The 15330-nt window shown below is 36.2% G+C and overlaps 1 protein-coding gene across 1 annotated transcript in view; it reads right to left on the bottom strand.

Annotated features, from left to right (window-relative positions):
- The window catches only part of zmat4a (zinc finger, matrin-type 4a), a 178899-nt gene that overhangs the window by 144820 nt on the left and 18749 nt on the right, over positions 1-15330 (bottom strand). The window contains exon 2 of the mRNA XM_073840069.1: positions 7647-7748. Coding sequence (XP_073696170.1) covers positions 7647-7748 — 102 coding nt within the window. The remainder of the gene's footprint in view (positions 1-7646; positions 7749-15330) is intronic.

A 15330-nucleotide genomic window follows, 5' to 3' on the forward strand; every position in this document is an offset into this window, starting at 1 on the left:
TATCTTAAGAAGCGTCTTACAGAGAAATGATTTCCTCTCTTTATACGTCTCGAACGGCTGTTAGGCCAACAAGAACCTCCTGATTTAGCCAACTGTACCGGAGCTAATTGAGGAAGCCAAATTTAGAGCCATATTTAAAGACATTACTGATCCTCACTTAGATAATAACAGAGTAGATGTGTTTAATAGAGCTATGCTGAATCAAAGTCAGACCTTTCACAGCTCAGCGACAAGTTTAGCTCACAATATAAGATTCAAATGTGTAAGACAGCCTATATCCTACAGCATTAGGCCATTTAGACCAATTTTTGTTTGTTTGTTTGTTTGTTTGTTTTGGATCACACTTACTCTACATTGTAAAAGCTGGTTTCCACCAGAATGTAAATGACAAAAAGTTTAAAATAAGAAATAAAGTTACATTGTAAAACATCAAGTCACATTTTTGGATACAGGCTGTACAGGCTTTTTGTACAGGCTTATGTATTCACAATATATTACATATAGCACTGTTCAAAGGTTTTTGGTAAGATTTTTTGGTATAACATGTTATTTTAAGGTGTTGTAACACGTTACATGTACTTAACATTATAATAACAATTAATTATGCAAAATTACAATGCAAGTAACCCTAAATGTATAATTACACTGTAATAAAGACATCTCAAAATGTACGTTTTAACTTAATGTTTTTAAATGATGTTTCTTTATGCTGACCAGGTCTACATTTAATTGAAAATACAGTTAAAACTGAAACATTTAAAAATATTATTTAATAAATATGTATTATAATTTAAAATAAATGTTTTCTGTTTTAATATTTTTAAAATGTAATTTAATCTTGTGATGGCAGCCATTAAAGTATTCAGTATTCAATATTATTGTGAACACAGTGATACATTTTTCTTGCTTGTTCCATTTTGTGTTTTCCAGAATTCTGAATCGAATGTTTAAAAGAACAGCACTTACATAATAAGTAGAACTCTTTTGTAACATTACAAATGTGCCACTTTTGATCAACTTAATGCAAACGTAAAATCTTACTGACATCATTTTTTAATAGAATATACACACATTCAAAATTTACCTTTAAAGATCACACAAAAAACCTGAAACGTACATGGGAGCCAATGATTTACAAATTCTTCCCAATTTTCTGTGAATATGCACCATATCCATCCAACGAACAAAATCATCACTGTCTAAAAACTGGCACTAAATATCAGTAAGAAATGTAGGAGAAGCCACTGAATATAATAATTTTCATTTATAATTAATTACTTGCGGCTCAGAGCGAGCAGACGAAACACAATAAATGTGGTCATTGGCAATCAGTGTTGGGGGTAATGCATTACAAATAACGCAAGTTACGTAATAATATTACTTTTTCCAAATAACTAGCAAAGTAACGCATTACTTTTTAATTGACAAGAAAATATCTTTTTCAAATAAGTAATGCCAGTTACTTTTTTCCCTCATTTATTGATTAAAAGCTCTCCTGTCCCCATGTTGAGAGAAATTGTAAGATGTTACTTTAGTTCTAGAATAAATGTGAACATGCATCAATTCATCTCGCTCACTAGAAAACAGATACAGTATTCCTCAAAACGAATAGAATCAGTGAAATTCAACCCAAGTCTGCAATAATTAAGTATGTTAAATAATACAAATATCCTTTATGTATTTAATCCAATTGCATTAATCGATGTCTTTGCTGCCGACCTTTGATGATCCAATTCATCCATACTAATAAGCAAAAATTACTCAAGATAATCTAACATTTGTTTTCCTTTTTTTTTAATTGCTAAAGAGTTGACTTTTTTTTCTTCTGTGGTCTAATATACATACGTGAATTTACTTTTCTCTAAGCCTGAGGCTTTTGGTGTAAAAAAGGCTTTTACATTTGCCAAAAATAGAACTTTTTATATTAAAAACAAACAAGCAAAACCTTCCTACATTTAAAAAGTAACACAAAAGTAACATAACGCATTACTTTCCATAAAACGTAACTAAGTAACATAATTAGTTACATTTTAAGGAGTAACTCTAGAGCTGGGCGATATGGCAAAAAAAATTATCACAATAATTTTTTTTCATATACGTCGATATCGATAATTATCACGATAAAAGTCAAATCTTTATAATTATATCTATCAATTTTAACGACAGATTTTTACTCTCGACAGTTAATTATTATTTATGGTTTATTGTCAGAACAGGACAAATACTTTCCTAACAATAATCAATTGAGGTAGAATATATAAAACGTTTTTATAAAAAATAAGAACTGTAAAATGATACAACACTTGTAACATGGCTCTGACTGTAAATGCAGAGTTAAAGTGATTTTTAAGTATATTTATCATTCAACAAAAATAAGAATAGACAAATCTTTTCAGCATGCCAATCCCTTTGTGCAGCTGATTTAACACATTTTGTAAAATGTTTTAGCTGTCTGACAATATATAAAAAAAAAAAAAATGGCTCAGGGCTCTACACTTACTTTTCTTGCTAGGAGCACTTGTGTTCCTAACTTAAATTTGGGAGCAGTCAAAATTTTAGGAGCACATTCTAAACAATAATCGAAACTCTTATTAAAAAAATTAGCCTTCCTATTACGAGGTGATATTTGACTCTTCAAAGTGATTTACAGGGGAATTTAGTTTTTTACCTTTTCATATGTTTAATGAGGCTCAGAGGTAAGTGCAATCAAACTCATAAATTCATGTTGAGATTAATGTAAAATCTATAATATAAACTTTTGAAAACAGAAATATTAAAGATTTAAATAACTGAACAGATCTGCCAGCAGGTGGCGGCAAGACACTGATTTAATTACTGAATCATATCAGTCATTTGATTCGTTTGAACGGATGGTTCATTCGGGAACAAAGCGAGTGACTGTCTTTATGAATGTGAAATTGAATCATTGCACTAGATTCGTTTAAAAACGCACGTTCATTCATTAACGAAACACCGCTGTGTTTGAATGGAGATGCGTGCAGTTGTGACTTGTTTCAGATTACTTTTGACGACGAAATAAAGCAAAATCGGGAATAGTGTTGTAGTCAGTCAATGTAAGTCACTTAATAATAACTTCTTGTTTATTTAACTGCTGTATTATATCAATATCTCATTTACAAACCACCCTAAAATTATTAAAAGCTGTCACTCATCTTAGTTCGCGATATCACAAAACTATATTATAAACAACAACGCTCTCTTTAATGCACAATCAGTCTCTTATTTACACTCTCTCTATACTTTATGAAAGGATTCGTGAGATCTGTCTGTGATACATTACTCAATGTTGCAAAAACACGTAGAAACCTTTAAATCTCCGCTGAGCGCAAACACAAATATGCTGATCGGGTCAGTCGCACATGGTGCTCCTAAATATTTTTATAATATAAAATGCGAGTGAAATGGTTGCACTAGAGCCATGTAGCTGTAAACTAAATACTGCGTGTGGCATCCGGAAGTGCAGGCTGCAAAATGCCTGCGCAGCCTTACTCATAGTGCATAAACATTTTCGAGCACTTATCGAACTGTCATTATCGTTTTATCGGAAAAAAAAAACTATATCGTGATAATTATCGTTATCGAATTATCGCCCAGCCCTAAGTAACTCAATATTGTAATGCATTACTTTTAAAAATAACTTTCCCGTACACTGTTGGCAATTACACAGAAATACTTTGATGACAGACTTTGCTCAAGCAAACAACAAAATCCGTCCACTAGTTAGTTAGTCAGGTCATGCCATCCCAATTTATGACTTTGCAAAGTCACATGACTTTTTTTGATGCACGGAGTAATTTATTCATCAAATGCGTTTCCTCTTTTTTGCCCAAGTCAAAAACCACCTCAACAAAACGTTTTATTTTTTGCAAATTATAGGATTTTTTGTTTAGAAATTTGGCATTCACTCATTTCTGATGCAATACAGGGTTATAGAAACAGCTTTTGTCATGACAATTCACATTGGTCTAGTTTTGTGTCAGGTTGTGGGAAAAAATCAAATCAACTTCCAAGCAATACACAGTTGTGACTAATTCCTATGGAAGTACATTTATGCTCATGAATAGTTACGACATAAGAAAAGTTCACCTTTGATTGTTGTTCTGTAGTCCTTAGTGTGAATCAGATTCACATGGACAATTTCAATATTGTAGAGGAGGGTCTAGGACAATGAGAGTGAGGTTTGTCCTTGAACGCTGATAATATCACCATGACCAAGCGTAAATAAAAGCCTGCAGTCTTCCCTCTCTTCGGTATGCCGCTCATACATATGTAAAATTAGAGAATTCTGATTGGAATTGCATGGAGGAAACAAATAAGCCAAGGGCACACAAACAGACAGAAAGAGAGCGGGACAACAAAAAGAAATCAAATTGCATAGCGCTCCAGAGAAATTACACTCAATGGGAGACACTGGCCACAGACCTCGCTTACTGCTTAAAGGACACCAGATAACTTCTGTTCGCTTTAGGTAATGCATACCTGATGTCAGTAACAGAAATGTGGAAACAAAAAAGTCACCTTGAAGCATGGTGTTCGCAAACGTAGCAGCACTGCAATATGCTGTGCAGAGTGACTGGATATTTAAAAGAACCCTTGAACTCATTTTGTACAAGATTCTTGGATTTAACATTAAGATGATGTTTGGCTGGTGCTTAATAACATTTATCACACCTGTACTTGTGGTGGTCTCACAGTCTTTATTAATACATGGAATAACCTTGAGCACATAAAATAGAGACCCTGGATAGGTGCCTTGAGGACTATAAAATGAAACCCAATGCTGGAAGTGCTATTCATGTCCATGATTGTCTTTCTGCATTATTAATGTCCCTTTTAATACAGCTGCTGTTAAACTGTTTAGTTCAAATGTCTGGATTTTCTCTCCCTCCTCCAGTCTGTCTCTCTCTCTCTTTCTGTCTTTGGCTCTTTCTTTCACTCTTTGATGTTTCAGGAGTGAGGATTAAAAGCTCATCGCAGAGGAAAAATTGTGCCCTCAGCATAATTTCTAAAACCATGACCTGAGGGCTAAAGCCTCTGTAGATGTTTCTACTCTGCCTCTACAGTTCAGACCCCTTTCCAATAAAACAAGCTTTAAGGCAATTTCACTGCAAACACAAAATTATTTTGTTTTTAAATTCAACTGAGTGTCAATATTGTGACAAAGCCCCTCATTAGATCAAGAAAACACACTAAGTTTCTTTTGAATGACAGAAAGGATTGAGTAGACTGGATTCCAAATACAGAGCTTAGTAAATGAAACATGTAAATAAAATGAGTTTTTTTTTTTCATTTGTATTGATTACCATTTCATAAGCATGCTGTTACTCCATACTTCATCTATGAAAGTCATGAAACAATCTGTTTTTTTAAACATACTTTCCCTTTTGCTTCCACTATAAAAACTGAGCGACATGGGTGACATTTGCTAGACTGCAAATAAACAGTGATTCTTCACTTCTTTTGCATATCCCATAACACTTTTCAACGCCTTTGTAAGGACTCTAATAAAATGCTTAATTAAGACAGTGATGTTTGGCTTAAGAAAAGGAATCAATCCAAAGTGAAATCTGAGCTTTTATCTTTAATTATTTCTCTGATAAACAGTCTGTGGATATTTCAGCTTGCATCCGAAAGACTTTGAGTTGAGACAGAGCAAGAGAGACAAAAACTCTCCTCCACAAATCTGGGTCTCCACAAAAAATTACTGTTCCCACTGAATGTCTTTCCACATTAGGAGCATGACAACATTTTTCATTTAGTGCCTGTGGAGGTTTGCAAAATTTAAGCAAAAATCAGCAAAAAGATTTGAGCTTTTTAGCAGTTTTAAGTAATATACCCAGCAGCCTCAGATGCACCACAGATAGCCTTTTTTCATTGGAAAGACTAAATTAGTGATGTTCTAAAAAAAAAAAAAACCTGAAACATAGAAACCAAAATTAAAGTATTAAAGTAAGGGCATATCGGATGCAAAATTCATTTTTACATAGTGATTGCATATACAGTACAGAATCTGCAAAATGTTAATTATTTTACCAAAATAAGAGAAATCATACAATTTTTTTTATTTAGTACTGATCTGAATATGATATTTTAAATAAAAGACGTTTACACAGTCCACAAGAGAAAATAATAATTTAATTTAAGGTTTATATACACTTGATTCTTAATACTGTTTTGTTACCGGAATTATCAACAGATGTGTATGTTTTTTTTTTTTTTTGTGATAGTTGTTCATGAGTCCCTTGTTTGTCCCGTTGTTCTTCAGGAAAATCCTTCAAGTCCCACTAATTCTTTGGTTTTTCAGAATTTTTGTGTAATTTATCCATCTTTTCACACTGAGGACAACTGAGGGACTCATAAGCAACTATTACAGAAGGTTCAAATGCTCACTGATGCTTCAGAAGGAAACACCTTGCATTAAGAGCCAGGGATGTAAACTTTCGAACAGAATGAAGAGGTGTAAATTTCTCATTTTGCCTAAATATCATATTTTTTCATTTAGTACTGCCCCTTAGAAGCTACACAAGATACTTACATGTTTTCTAGAAGACAAAATAAATCCAATTTACCCTAATCTTCAGATTCAAAAAGTTTTGAAGACGCTATAGAATCATACAAACTTGTGGAAAATAGGCATCCGATGTCGTCTTTACTTTTGAAAACTTGCCATTTTGCCACTCTTTGCTACCTCACTTTTGGTCACAATATTTTTTTTAAAATGCATCCACACTGCTGACATTTTTACCTGTTGTAGCTTATCCAAGTTTTCAGTATGCCAAGAATCAAAACACAGAAACAGTTGCTGCTTTTTTGCTATCAATAATATACCCTCCAAAAAATACTGTTTCAGCTACATATTTTCAGTTGCCAAAATTCCGGTGCATCCCTAACTGAAACACTGAGTTCCTGTTCCTGAGTTCCAGAAGTTATATCAAATATAATTCAATTCAATCAATTCACACACACACATGACATTTGTAAACAAAATCATTAGATGGACAGAGAAAATAAAGTGGTCATTTGTTGGAGACCAGCAGCCAATATTTCAGTCTACTAAGTTGAATTGGGCATTGGCAAGGGACAATGGGGCTCAATAGGCCTGCACACTCAGTCCACATGAGACAATCAAGCTAATAACACACTCTGCAATGACAAACAAAACAAACCCATAATTAATATTTTACACTGACCAGCACACTATCTTCTCCTTGTACTCCATGCCTGTCTGGGCAAATACATTATGCTCCCATCTGGGCCTGTTCAGGTTACAGCTCTGTTGACGAGTGGCCATATAACTCACTGTTCAGTGACCACAAGGAAACACTCTGTAATACAGCGAAGCTGCTATTCCTCACAACACAGATGAGAGGACATGCACACAGAACCTCTTATGAGTAATCGTAGAACATGTCCAGAAAGCAGGCTAGTGGCTATATGTATTGCTATATTCACTAGTTGTCACTGTGTCCTTAAAGGCACTTAACCTCTGATTGCTCTGGGGGGATTGTCCCTACAAGAAGACTTTGAATAACAACATCTAAAATGACTAACATCAAACGAACAAAAGGACAAAGAGAGATTTGTACGTACAAGCAGACAGGATGTAGACAGAAAGCAGGTCTCACCTCATAATGTGCCACTCTCTGTGACTCTGAGATGAGCTGAGCGCTGCACACTTTGCAGTAACTGTCTGTAAAAAGGCCTTGATCCACCTCTGTTGACTTCATCTGAAAAAAAAAATTTTTTACCATTATTATATTTCAGCACTTTATTATACACTTCCATCAGTAAGCACTACGAATTTGAAAATGATAGAAGTCAAAACCACTGCACTGCTATTAGACGTACTTTTGGTAAAGACAGTGCGCTGTCATGAAAACATGTGTCACATGAATAATTCATGAAGACACGTTGTTTCTGTCACTTTAATTATTTCAGCATGCGTCACACATATTAAAACACCGAACCAGCATGAGGACACGACATGCCTCTATTGGAGCTGCAATTCACTCCCAGAACGGCTTATAAACAGACTGCAGGGGTTTTAGAGCAACAGATAAAAACCTTCATATGACTTTCATGCGCCGAAATATAAAAATAAATGCATTTAAATGACAATTCACTGCAAAGCACAAAAAAATAAAATACATTTACACAACCTTCACCATACCATGTGCATTCCGGATGATAAGTGAACAAGTGATGGGCCTAAAACTCTCATATTAGCTGATGGCTGCAGCCAGATACAGGTGGAGGAAAAAAGTAATAAAGAGATAAAGGAACAGTAGGAAGCATTTTGCAATAACTAGAAATGCTCTCAGATTATAAGTTTTCCTTGTGGCAAATGCTACACATAAAAAGCTTAACCTAGATTTTAATTTTTGTACAGTTTATTTGTGTGTGTCCTGGGTAATGAAGGAACTGATCACTCTGTAGTTGCCCTTTGCACACTCTGCCTCATAGACCAATTAGAGTGTCTTTATTACTACAGCTGCACTGATGTGGAGACAAGGCTTTAAAAGCCTACAGACTGTGTTTGAAACCAGCTGCCACGCTGCACAGTTAGTCATTGATTTAACAGACAGCAGTTTTGTATGAATCACCTCCTATGGAAACTGGGTTCGGGCCAAAGAGGTCTGTGATACCTGGAGAGAGCTGTCCGTTTGCATCTCTATTTACCTCAAAGGCACATGTGGAAGGATGCAGCATGCTTGCTGCTATCTTTGCTCAAGGGCATATAGTTTCACTTACACACATCTTCCCACACACACAGTTGTAGAATATCATATATCCATGCTGACTTAAAAAATGACCAGGCATCTTAGTAGACAGGAAACAATAAATACATTGGATTAAGACAGCTTATATTGAAGCCAATCTGCCAAAATCACAGGTTGTGGAATGATGCAATAGTGTGGCTAAACACCGCCTCCACAGAACTTTATTTTTAATGAAGTTTCAGACCATGTCAGTAAGAACTTGATCCTTTGTTTACTTTATTTTACCGCATATTTGTTTAAAAACAAGGCAAAATTCGATGGAGGATTTTCAGAAAGATTAAAAACTTAAAAAACGATGCTGTGCCGACTTATTGGACGGACAGTAATGTTGCAGCACACAAGTGTGAGTAATTGTTTTTATTATGTGGTCACTATTGCTTTGTCTGTTATTACAGATCGTTCAATATGTATGAGTATTTATGCATTTTTAACCTAAATGACAGCAGAGTCCATCTATGAAGGATGTAGGCTGTCAAAAATACACAACAGCCAATCGTACAGTGGCTGTTTACTACCAAGTGTACAATCCACCATGCCTATTTAAACAGAGCATTAAGGTGAGGGGCATCAAAACAGAACAGAAATGTATGCTTTGAGCATAAATAAATATGGTCAGGCAAAATAAGGCATTAGTATGTGCTTTAAGTACTAATAAACAGCCAATATGCTAGTAATATGTGACCCTGGACCACAAAACTAGTCTTAAAGGGTTACTCCGCCCATTGTTCCCCGTCAGCTCCCGGTTTTCATCCAAAATATCTTAAACTGTATTCTGTAGACAAACGAAGCTTTTACAGGTTTGGAACGACATGGGGGTAAGTAATTAATGACAAAATTTTCTTTCTGGGGTGGAGTAACCCTTTAAGTAGCACAGGAATATTTGTGACAATAGCCCAAAATACATTGTATGGGTCAAAATTATCATTTTTTCTTTTATGCTAAGAATCATTAGGATATAAGGTAAAGATCATGTTCCATGAAGAGATTTTGTAAATTTCCTACAGTAAATATATCAAAACTTAATTTTTGATTAGTAATATGCATGGCTAAGAACTTCATTTGGACAATTTTCTCAGTATTTCGATTTTTTTTTTGTACCCTCAGATTCCAAATTTTCAAATAGTTGTATCTTGGCCAAATATTTTACTATTGCAACAAACCATACACCAATGGAAAGCTTTACGTTGGTGTATAAATCTCAATTTCCTGTTTTGTTTTCCCGGGTCACATAAGCATGCTATTAGGTGACTAGTTAATAGTGAGAATTGACCCTTCGCAAACAGCTTGACTGACAAGCGATCAGACCAATCATAACGCAGAATTCGCCATTTTGTCTGACAAACAAATCAGACAGGAGAGTAGATTAACTTTGGTGGACTTATACTTCAAAAAGTATGTGTATTGATGTTCATGTTTTTTTTTTGTGCTTTAAGTAAAAAAGAAAAGACGATCGGTTTGCGTGTGGATTGATCTAATAAGGCAATACAGCGATCTGTCACGACACATTAAAGATCCACAAATGGTATTTATTGTTTGAATTTCTTAAAAATTGCGACATGACTGAGAACTTGTTTAATACCAGAAGTAACCTGCTCTGTCTTGTCTGTCTGCGTGTTGTCATTGTTCTTTGGGGTCAAAGTGTCAATTGGTCCCTAAACTAAAGTGTTAGCACCAACTTTAAATGAGAATCATGTATTTTTTAATTTATATTTAAAAAATCCTTTTGTTTCTTTAGCTCAATAGCAAAAAAACAAAAAAAGTCCAGAATAAGATGGAATATCATCACTAAATAAATGCATTTTGAAAATGATTTTTGTTTTGGTGTTCCTGGTACCTCTCTCATAGCCTTGCTCTTTTTTTATTTTTGCATAGTAGCTCTTGTTGAAAGTCAGATTAAGCTAATGCTAATGACTGCAACTTCTCGAAGACAGAATAAATAAACATACTGAATAGTTTCCAAATAGAGTCGGTTTGTTACATTAATTCATGCATACATATTAGATATCACACCATTACCATATTCAAGCTATTCAAATGAAATTATTATCATCTTTGATTCAGTTGCTCAAATCTATCCCAGGCTGTTGCTAATCTAGATATTTTCTAAATCTGCATGAGATTTAGAGCTCAGGGAAATCTTCAATAGTGCTCAGTTGCTCTTTCTAAATTTTTAATTTCTGATTCTTATACACAGTTCTCATACTTTGAGGGATTTTGATAGTACTTTGCTGTTGTAACTTGTGATGCATTTGCAAAACCATACACCAACAATAAGGATACTATGCACATCAAGGATACTACGCATGCTTTTCATCTTTTATTTTGTCTGTGGCCTCAGTTTACCCATCATCAGAGAAAAGGCAACCTTCTCCAACAAAGAACTGTAGATGTGCTGAATTCAGACAGTTTGCACAGGCATTCCAGCAGTATAAGTTTGCAGAGATGAAGATAAAAAAAAGATAACTAGAGCTGCTGCAGAATAGGAGAGGAACGGACAGGGGGAATGAAATGAGAAAAAATAGAGGGTGTGGGGAGAGGAGCTCTCGAAGGGAAACCGTGCATAAATTCAGCAGAACAAAATAGGCAAAATGCCATCACTGGAGCCCAAGCTCCACTGCTCTGATGAACACATACACACACACAAAGCGCACATCTAAAAAACAATTGCATTATTAATCAGTCTGAGGCCTGCTTAGAGAGAGGAATGAGGCTGACAGAGTTGCAGAGTCCCCCCCCCCCCCTCACTTATTTGCCATGTGAATGTGATTAAAAGACAGCATAATACAAATTTACCCTATTTCCTTTCTTAATAAAATGTCTCTGGCTTTACTGTGTAGTTTATCAGTGCATGTTATTCAAAAGCATTTTTCATAATCTTTAATCAAAAAGTTTCCCTGCCTCAGCTGCTTGTCAAACAACATGGATCACAGAACAAAATGCAAAAAGCACTACACAAATAAAAATAACTTCACTCGAACCTCCCTGCTGATATAAACAAGAAAGTCTACAACAGATTTTCAGACTGCCAAAGACCTTCAAACTTGCATGGAAAACTTTAATAGAAAGTTCAAAAGAAAACCTTTTTTTTTCCAAGTCGAACTTGAAAATGGTGTATTGACGTCTTTCCACGGTTGAGAAAACATCTGATGTTCATTCATATGTATTTCATGCTATAACTACTAGGAAGCGATCAGTTCACATTTGAACAGTTTGAACGTAGATGCTACAGTGATCTGTTACATTAAAAAGCCCCAAAAATTATATTTACTGTTTGAATTTTTTTTTTTTAAAAATACAAATTTGACAGCTGAGACTTTTAATGTTTACTACCAAATGTAACCTGCTCTGTCTTGTCTGCCATTGTCAGTGTCATCTTTGCTCTGCAATGTATTTTTCACTGAGTGATGATGTGTGGTGTGTAGAGATGTTCCGAAACCCTTTTTCCCTTCCTGATACCGATTCCGATACCTGGGTTCAGGGTATCGGCCCATACCAAGTACTGATCCAATACCTAGGTGTGTATCTATATATACAGTCGTGGCCAAAAGTTTTGAGAATGACACAAATATTAGTTTTCACAAAGTTTGCTGCTAAACTGCTTTTAGCTCTTTGTTTCAGTTGTTTCTGTGATGTACTGAAATATAATTACAAGCACTTCATACGTTTCAAAGGCTTTTATCGACAATTACATGATATTTATGCAAAGAGTCAGTATTTTCAGTGCTGGCCCTTCTTTTTCAGGACCTCTGCAATTCGACTGGGCATGCTCTCAATTAACTTCTGGGCCAATTCCTGACTGATAGCAACCCATTCTTTCATAATCACTTCTTGGAGTTTGTCAGAATTAGTGGGTTTTTGTTTGTCCACCCGCCTCTTGAGGATTGACCACAAGTTTTAAGATTTGGGGAGTTTCCAGGCCATGGACCCAAAATTTCAACGTTTTGGTCCCCGAGCCACTTAGTTATCACTTTTGCCTTATGGCACGGTGCTCCATCATGCTGGAAAATGCATTGTTCTTCACCAAACTGTTGTTGGATTGTTGGAAGAAGTTACTGTTGGAGGGTGTTTTGGTACCATTCTTTATTCATGGCTGTGTTTTTGGGCAAAATTGTGAGTGAGCCCACTCCCTTGGATGAGAAGCAACCCCACACATGAATGGTCTCAGGATGCTTTACTGTTGGCATGACACAGGACTGATGGTAGCGCTCACCTTTTCTTCTCCAGACAAGCCTTTTTCCAGATGCCCCAAACAATCGGAAAGAGGCTTCATCTGAGAATATGACTTTGCCCCAGTCCTCAGCAGTCCATTCGCCATACTTTTTGCAGAAGATCAATCTGTCCCTGATGTTTTTTTTGGAGAGAAGTGGCTTCTTTGCTGCCCTTCTTGACACCAGGCCATCTTCCAAAAGTCTTGGCCTCACTGTGCGTGCAGATGCGCTCACACCTGCCTGCTGCCATTCCTGAGCAAGCTCTGCACTGGTGGCACTCCGATCCCGCAGCTGAATCCTCTTTAGGAGACGATCCTGGCGCTTGCTGGACTTTCTTGGATGCCCTGAAGCCTTCTTAACAATGCAGTGGAAAGTTTTTTTCGGGATTAAGTTTATTTTCATGGCAAAGAAGGTCTATGCAATTCATCTGATCACTCTTCATAACATTCTGGAGTATATGCAAATTGCTATTATAAAAACTTAAGCAGCAACTTTTCCAATTTCCAATATTTATGTAATTCTCAAAACTTTTGGCCACGGCTGTACAGCTGTACATAATACTTGCCCTGTATGAACTGACAGAATTACTTTATTGTGTGCTTCAGACTTATCCCTTAATAAAACATGAACAAATATATACAGTGAACTGAAGTATTTTTATTATCTGACATACATTTGACAGTAATATTTATTTTTTTATAGTTAGCATAACTACATCTGGTTTTCTGACGTACATCAGTGCTGTTTAAAACAGAGAATTCTGGGCAGAATTTGAAAGATTCTCACTAGATCTCGCAGCAACCTTATTCATTTTGTGGCAAATTCAAACGCTTCTCACTGTTTCTCACAGCAGTAACAGTGTCACAAAATCAGCTGTTCTGGTCCGAGCTGATAAACGGTCAATGCTGCGCAGCTCAAACATATCGCAGTTTAGTTTCACTTTCGTTTTGTTTGTCATTTGATGTTTCTCATATGCAACAAAAATGGCAGCACTTAGGAGTTGAACAACATGGTGGGCAGAAAAAAAGGTCACAGTCTGGAGCCTTGTAATATTACTGCAGGTGTCACATGCACTTCGGTACGAGTAGTAAACAAAACCACACGTCTTCATTAACACAAAGATGCAGAATTCTTATTTAAATAGTCGTTTTGCGGCTTAATATTTACAAATATTAGTCTGTATCGAGATTTGATTTAAGTGTAATGACCTACTTTTGATTAGTCTCAGCCTCAGATGTCACGCCCACGGAACGTTGGCTAAACGTCTGATGCATATGGTACACTTAACTGGAAACACTTCACGAATGTGAAAGTTGTCATCTGATTAGTTGAATTTGATTGGATTTCCAGGAGACGTGAGTGTCGCGTTTATTTTCGGTCCGCCGGGAAATAAAGCGCAGACTGTTTTACTCAGTGTTTTTGCTAAGAGGTGCTTATGCAGACGCCATTGTTGTTATACACTTTTGCAACGTTCGCGAACAAATTACTGACTTACTGCTTGTTCTCCCTCTTCTTATTTAACTTTCAATGCTGGTTATTTCAATGGCTGACTTGTTGCACGCCAGTCTGTTGTTGTAGGGGCATTTCTACACCCCGAAAGATGACGCTGAACGAAACGAACTGTGATTGGTTGTTTGACATGTCGGTCAAACGGCATTATGGGCGGGCCTTGGCCAACGAAAGCTGGCATGAATTCCAGACCTTCAGCCGTCAGTCTGAAGGTCTGGCTACGCGAGACTAACTTTTGATTAATTCCTCCAAACTTTCACAAATTCCGTGGTAAACTGCAAATCCTGTTTTTATGACTGAATTCCGTGTTTTCTGCATCGCGAAAATCAAAGGGCGCTATATGAGAGACATGTCGCCGTTTTACTGTCTGGTTGGTCCAGTCTGAAATACTGCCAAACAGCAGACATACTGCTACCATGTTTGTATTTTTTCTTCGCAGCAAAGAATAATTGACTTCCGATGTGCAGCGCTAAGCAAAGCTAGCAGGCATAACTAGGTCTTGTTTAAGAAAATGGTATAGGATCAGTACGTGGATTCAAGTATTCGCCAATACCGATGCTAGAATTTTTTGTGGTATCGGTGGCATTTCCGATACTAGTTTTGGAATCGCAACAACCCTAGTGGCGTTAGAACTGAGAACACAATCGCCTCAGTTCAAGCAGCATGTGATCAGATCATTTCTTCCTCTTTACTACTGGTTATAGCATGAAACAAACATGAATGAACATTAGAGTTATGTTGTCTCAACCACAGAAAGACAACACGACAAATCCCCGACAGTAAACTGCTGCCGCATTCTATTTATGACGTGC

The sequence above is a fragment of the Garra rufa genome, chromosome 5 (assembly GCF_049309525.1).
Source record: "Garra rufa chromosome 5, GarRuf1.0, whole genome shotgun sequence".
Taxonomy (NCBI): Eukaryota; Metazoa; Chordata; class Actinopteri; order Cypriniformes; family Cyprinidae; genus Garra; species Garra rufa.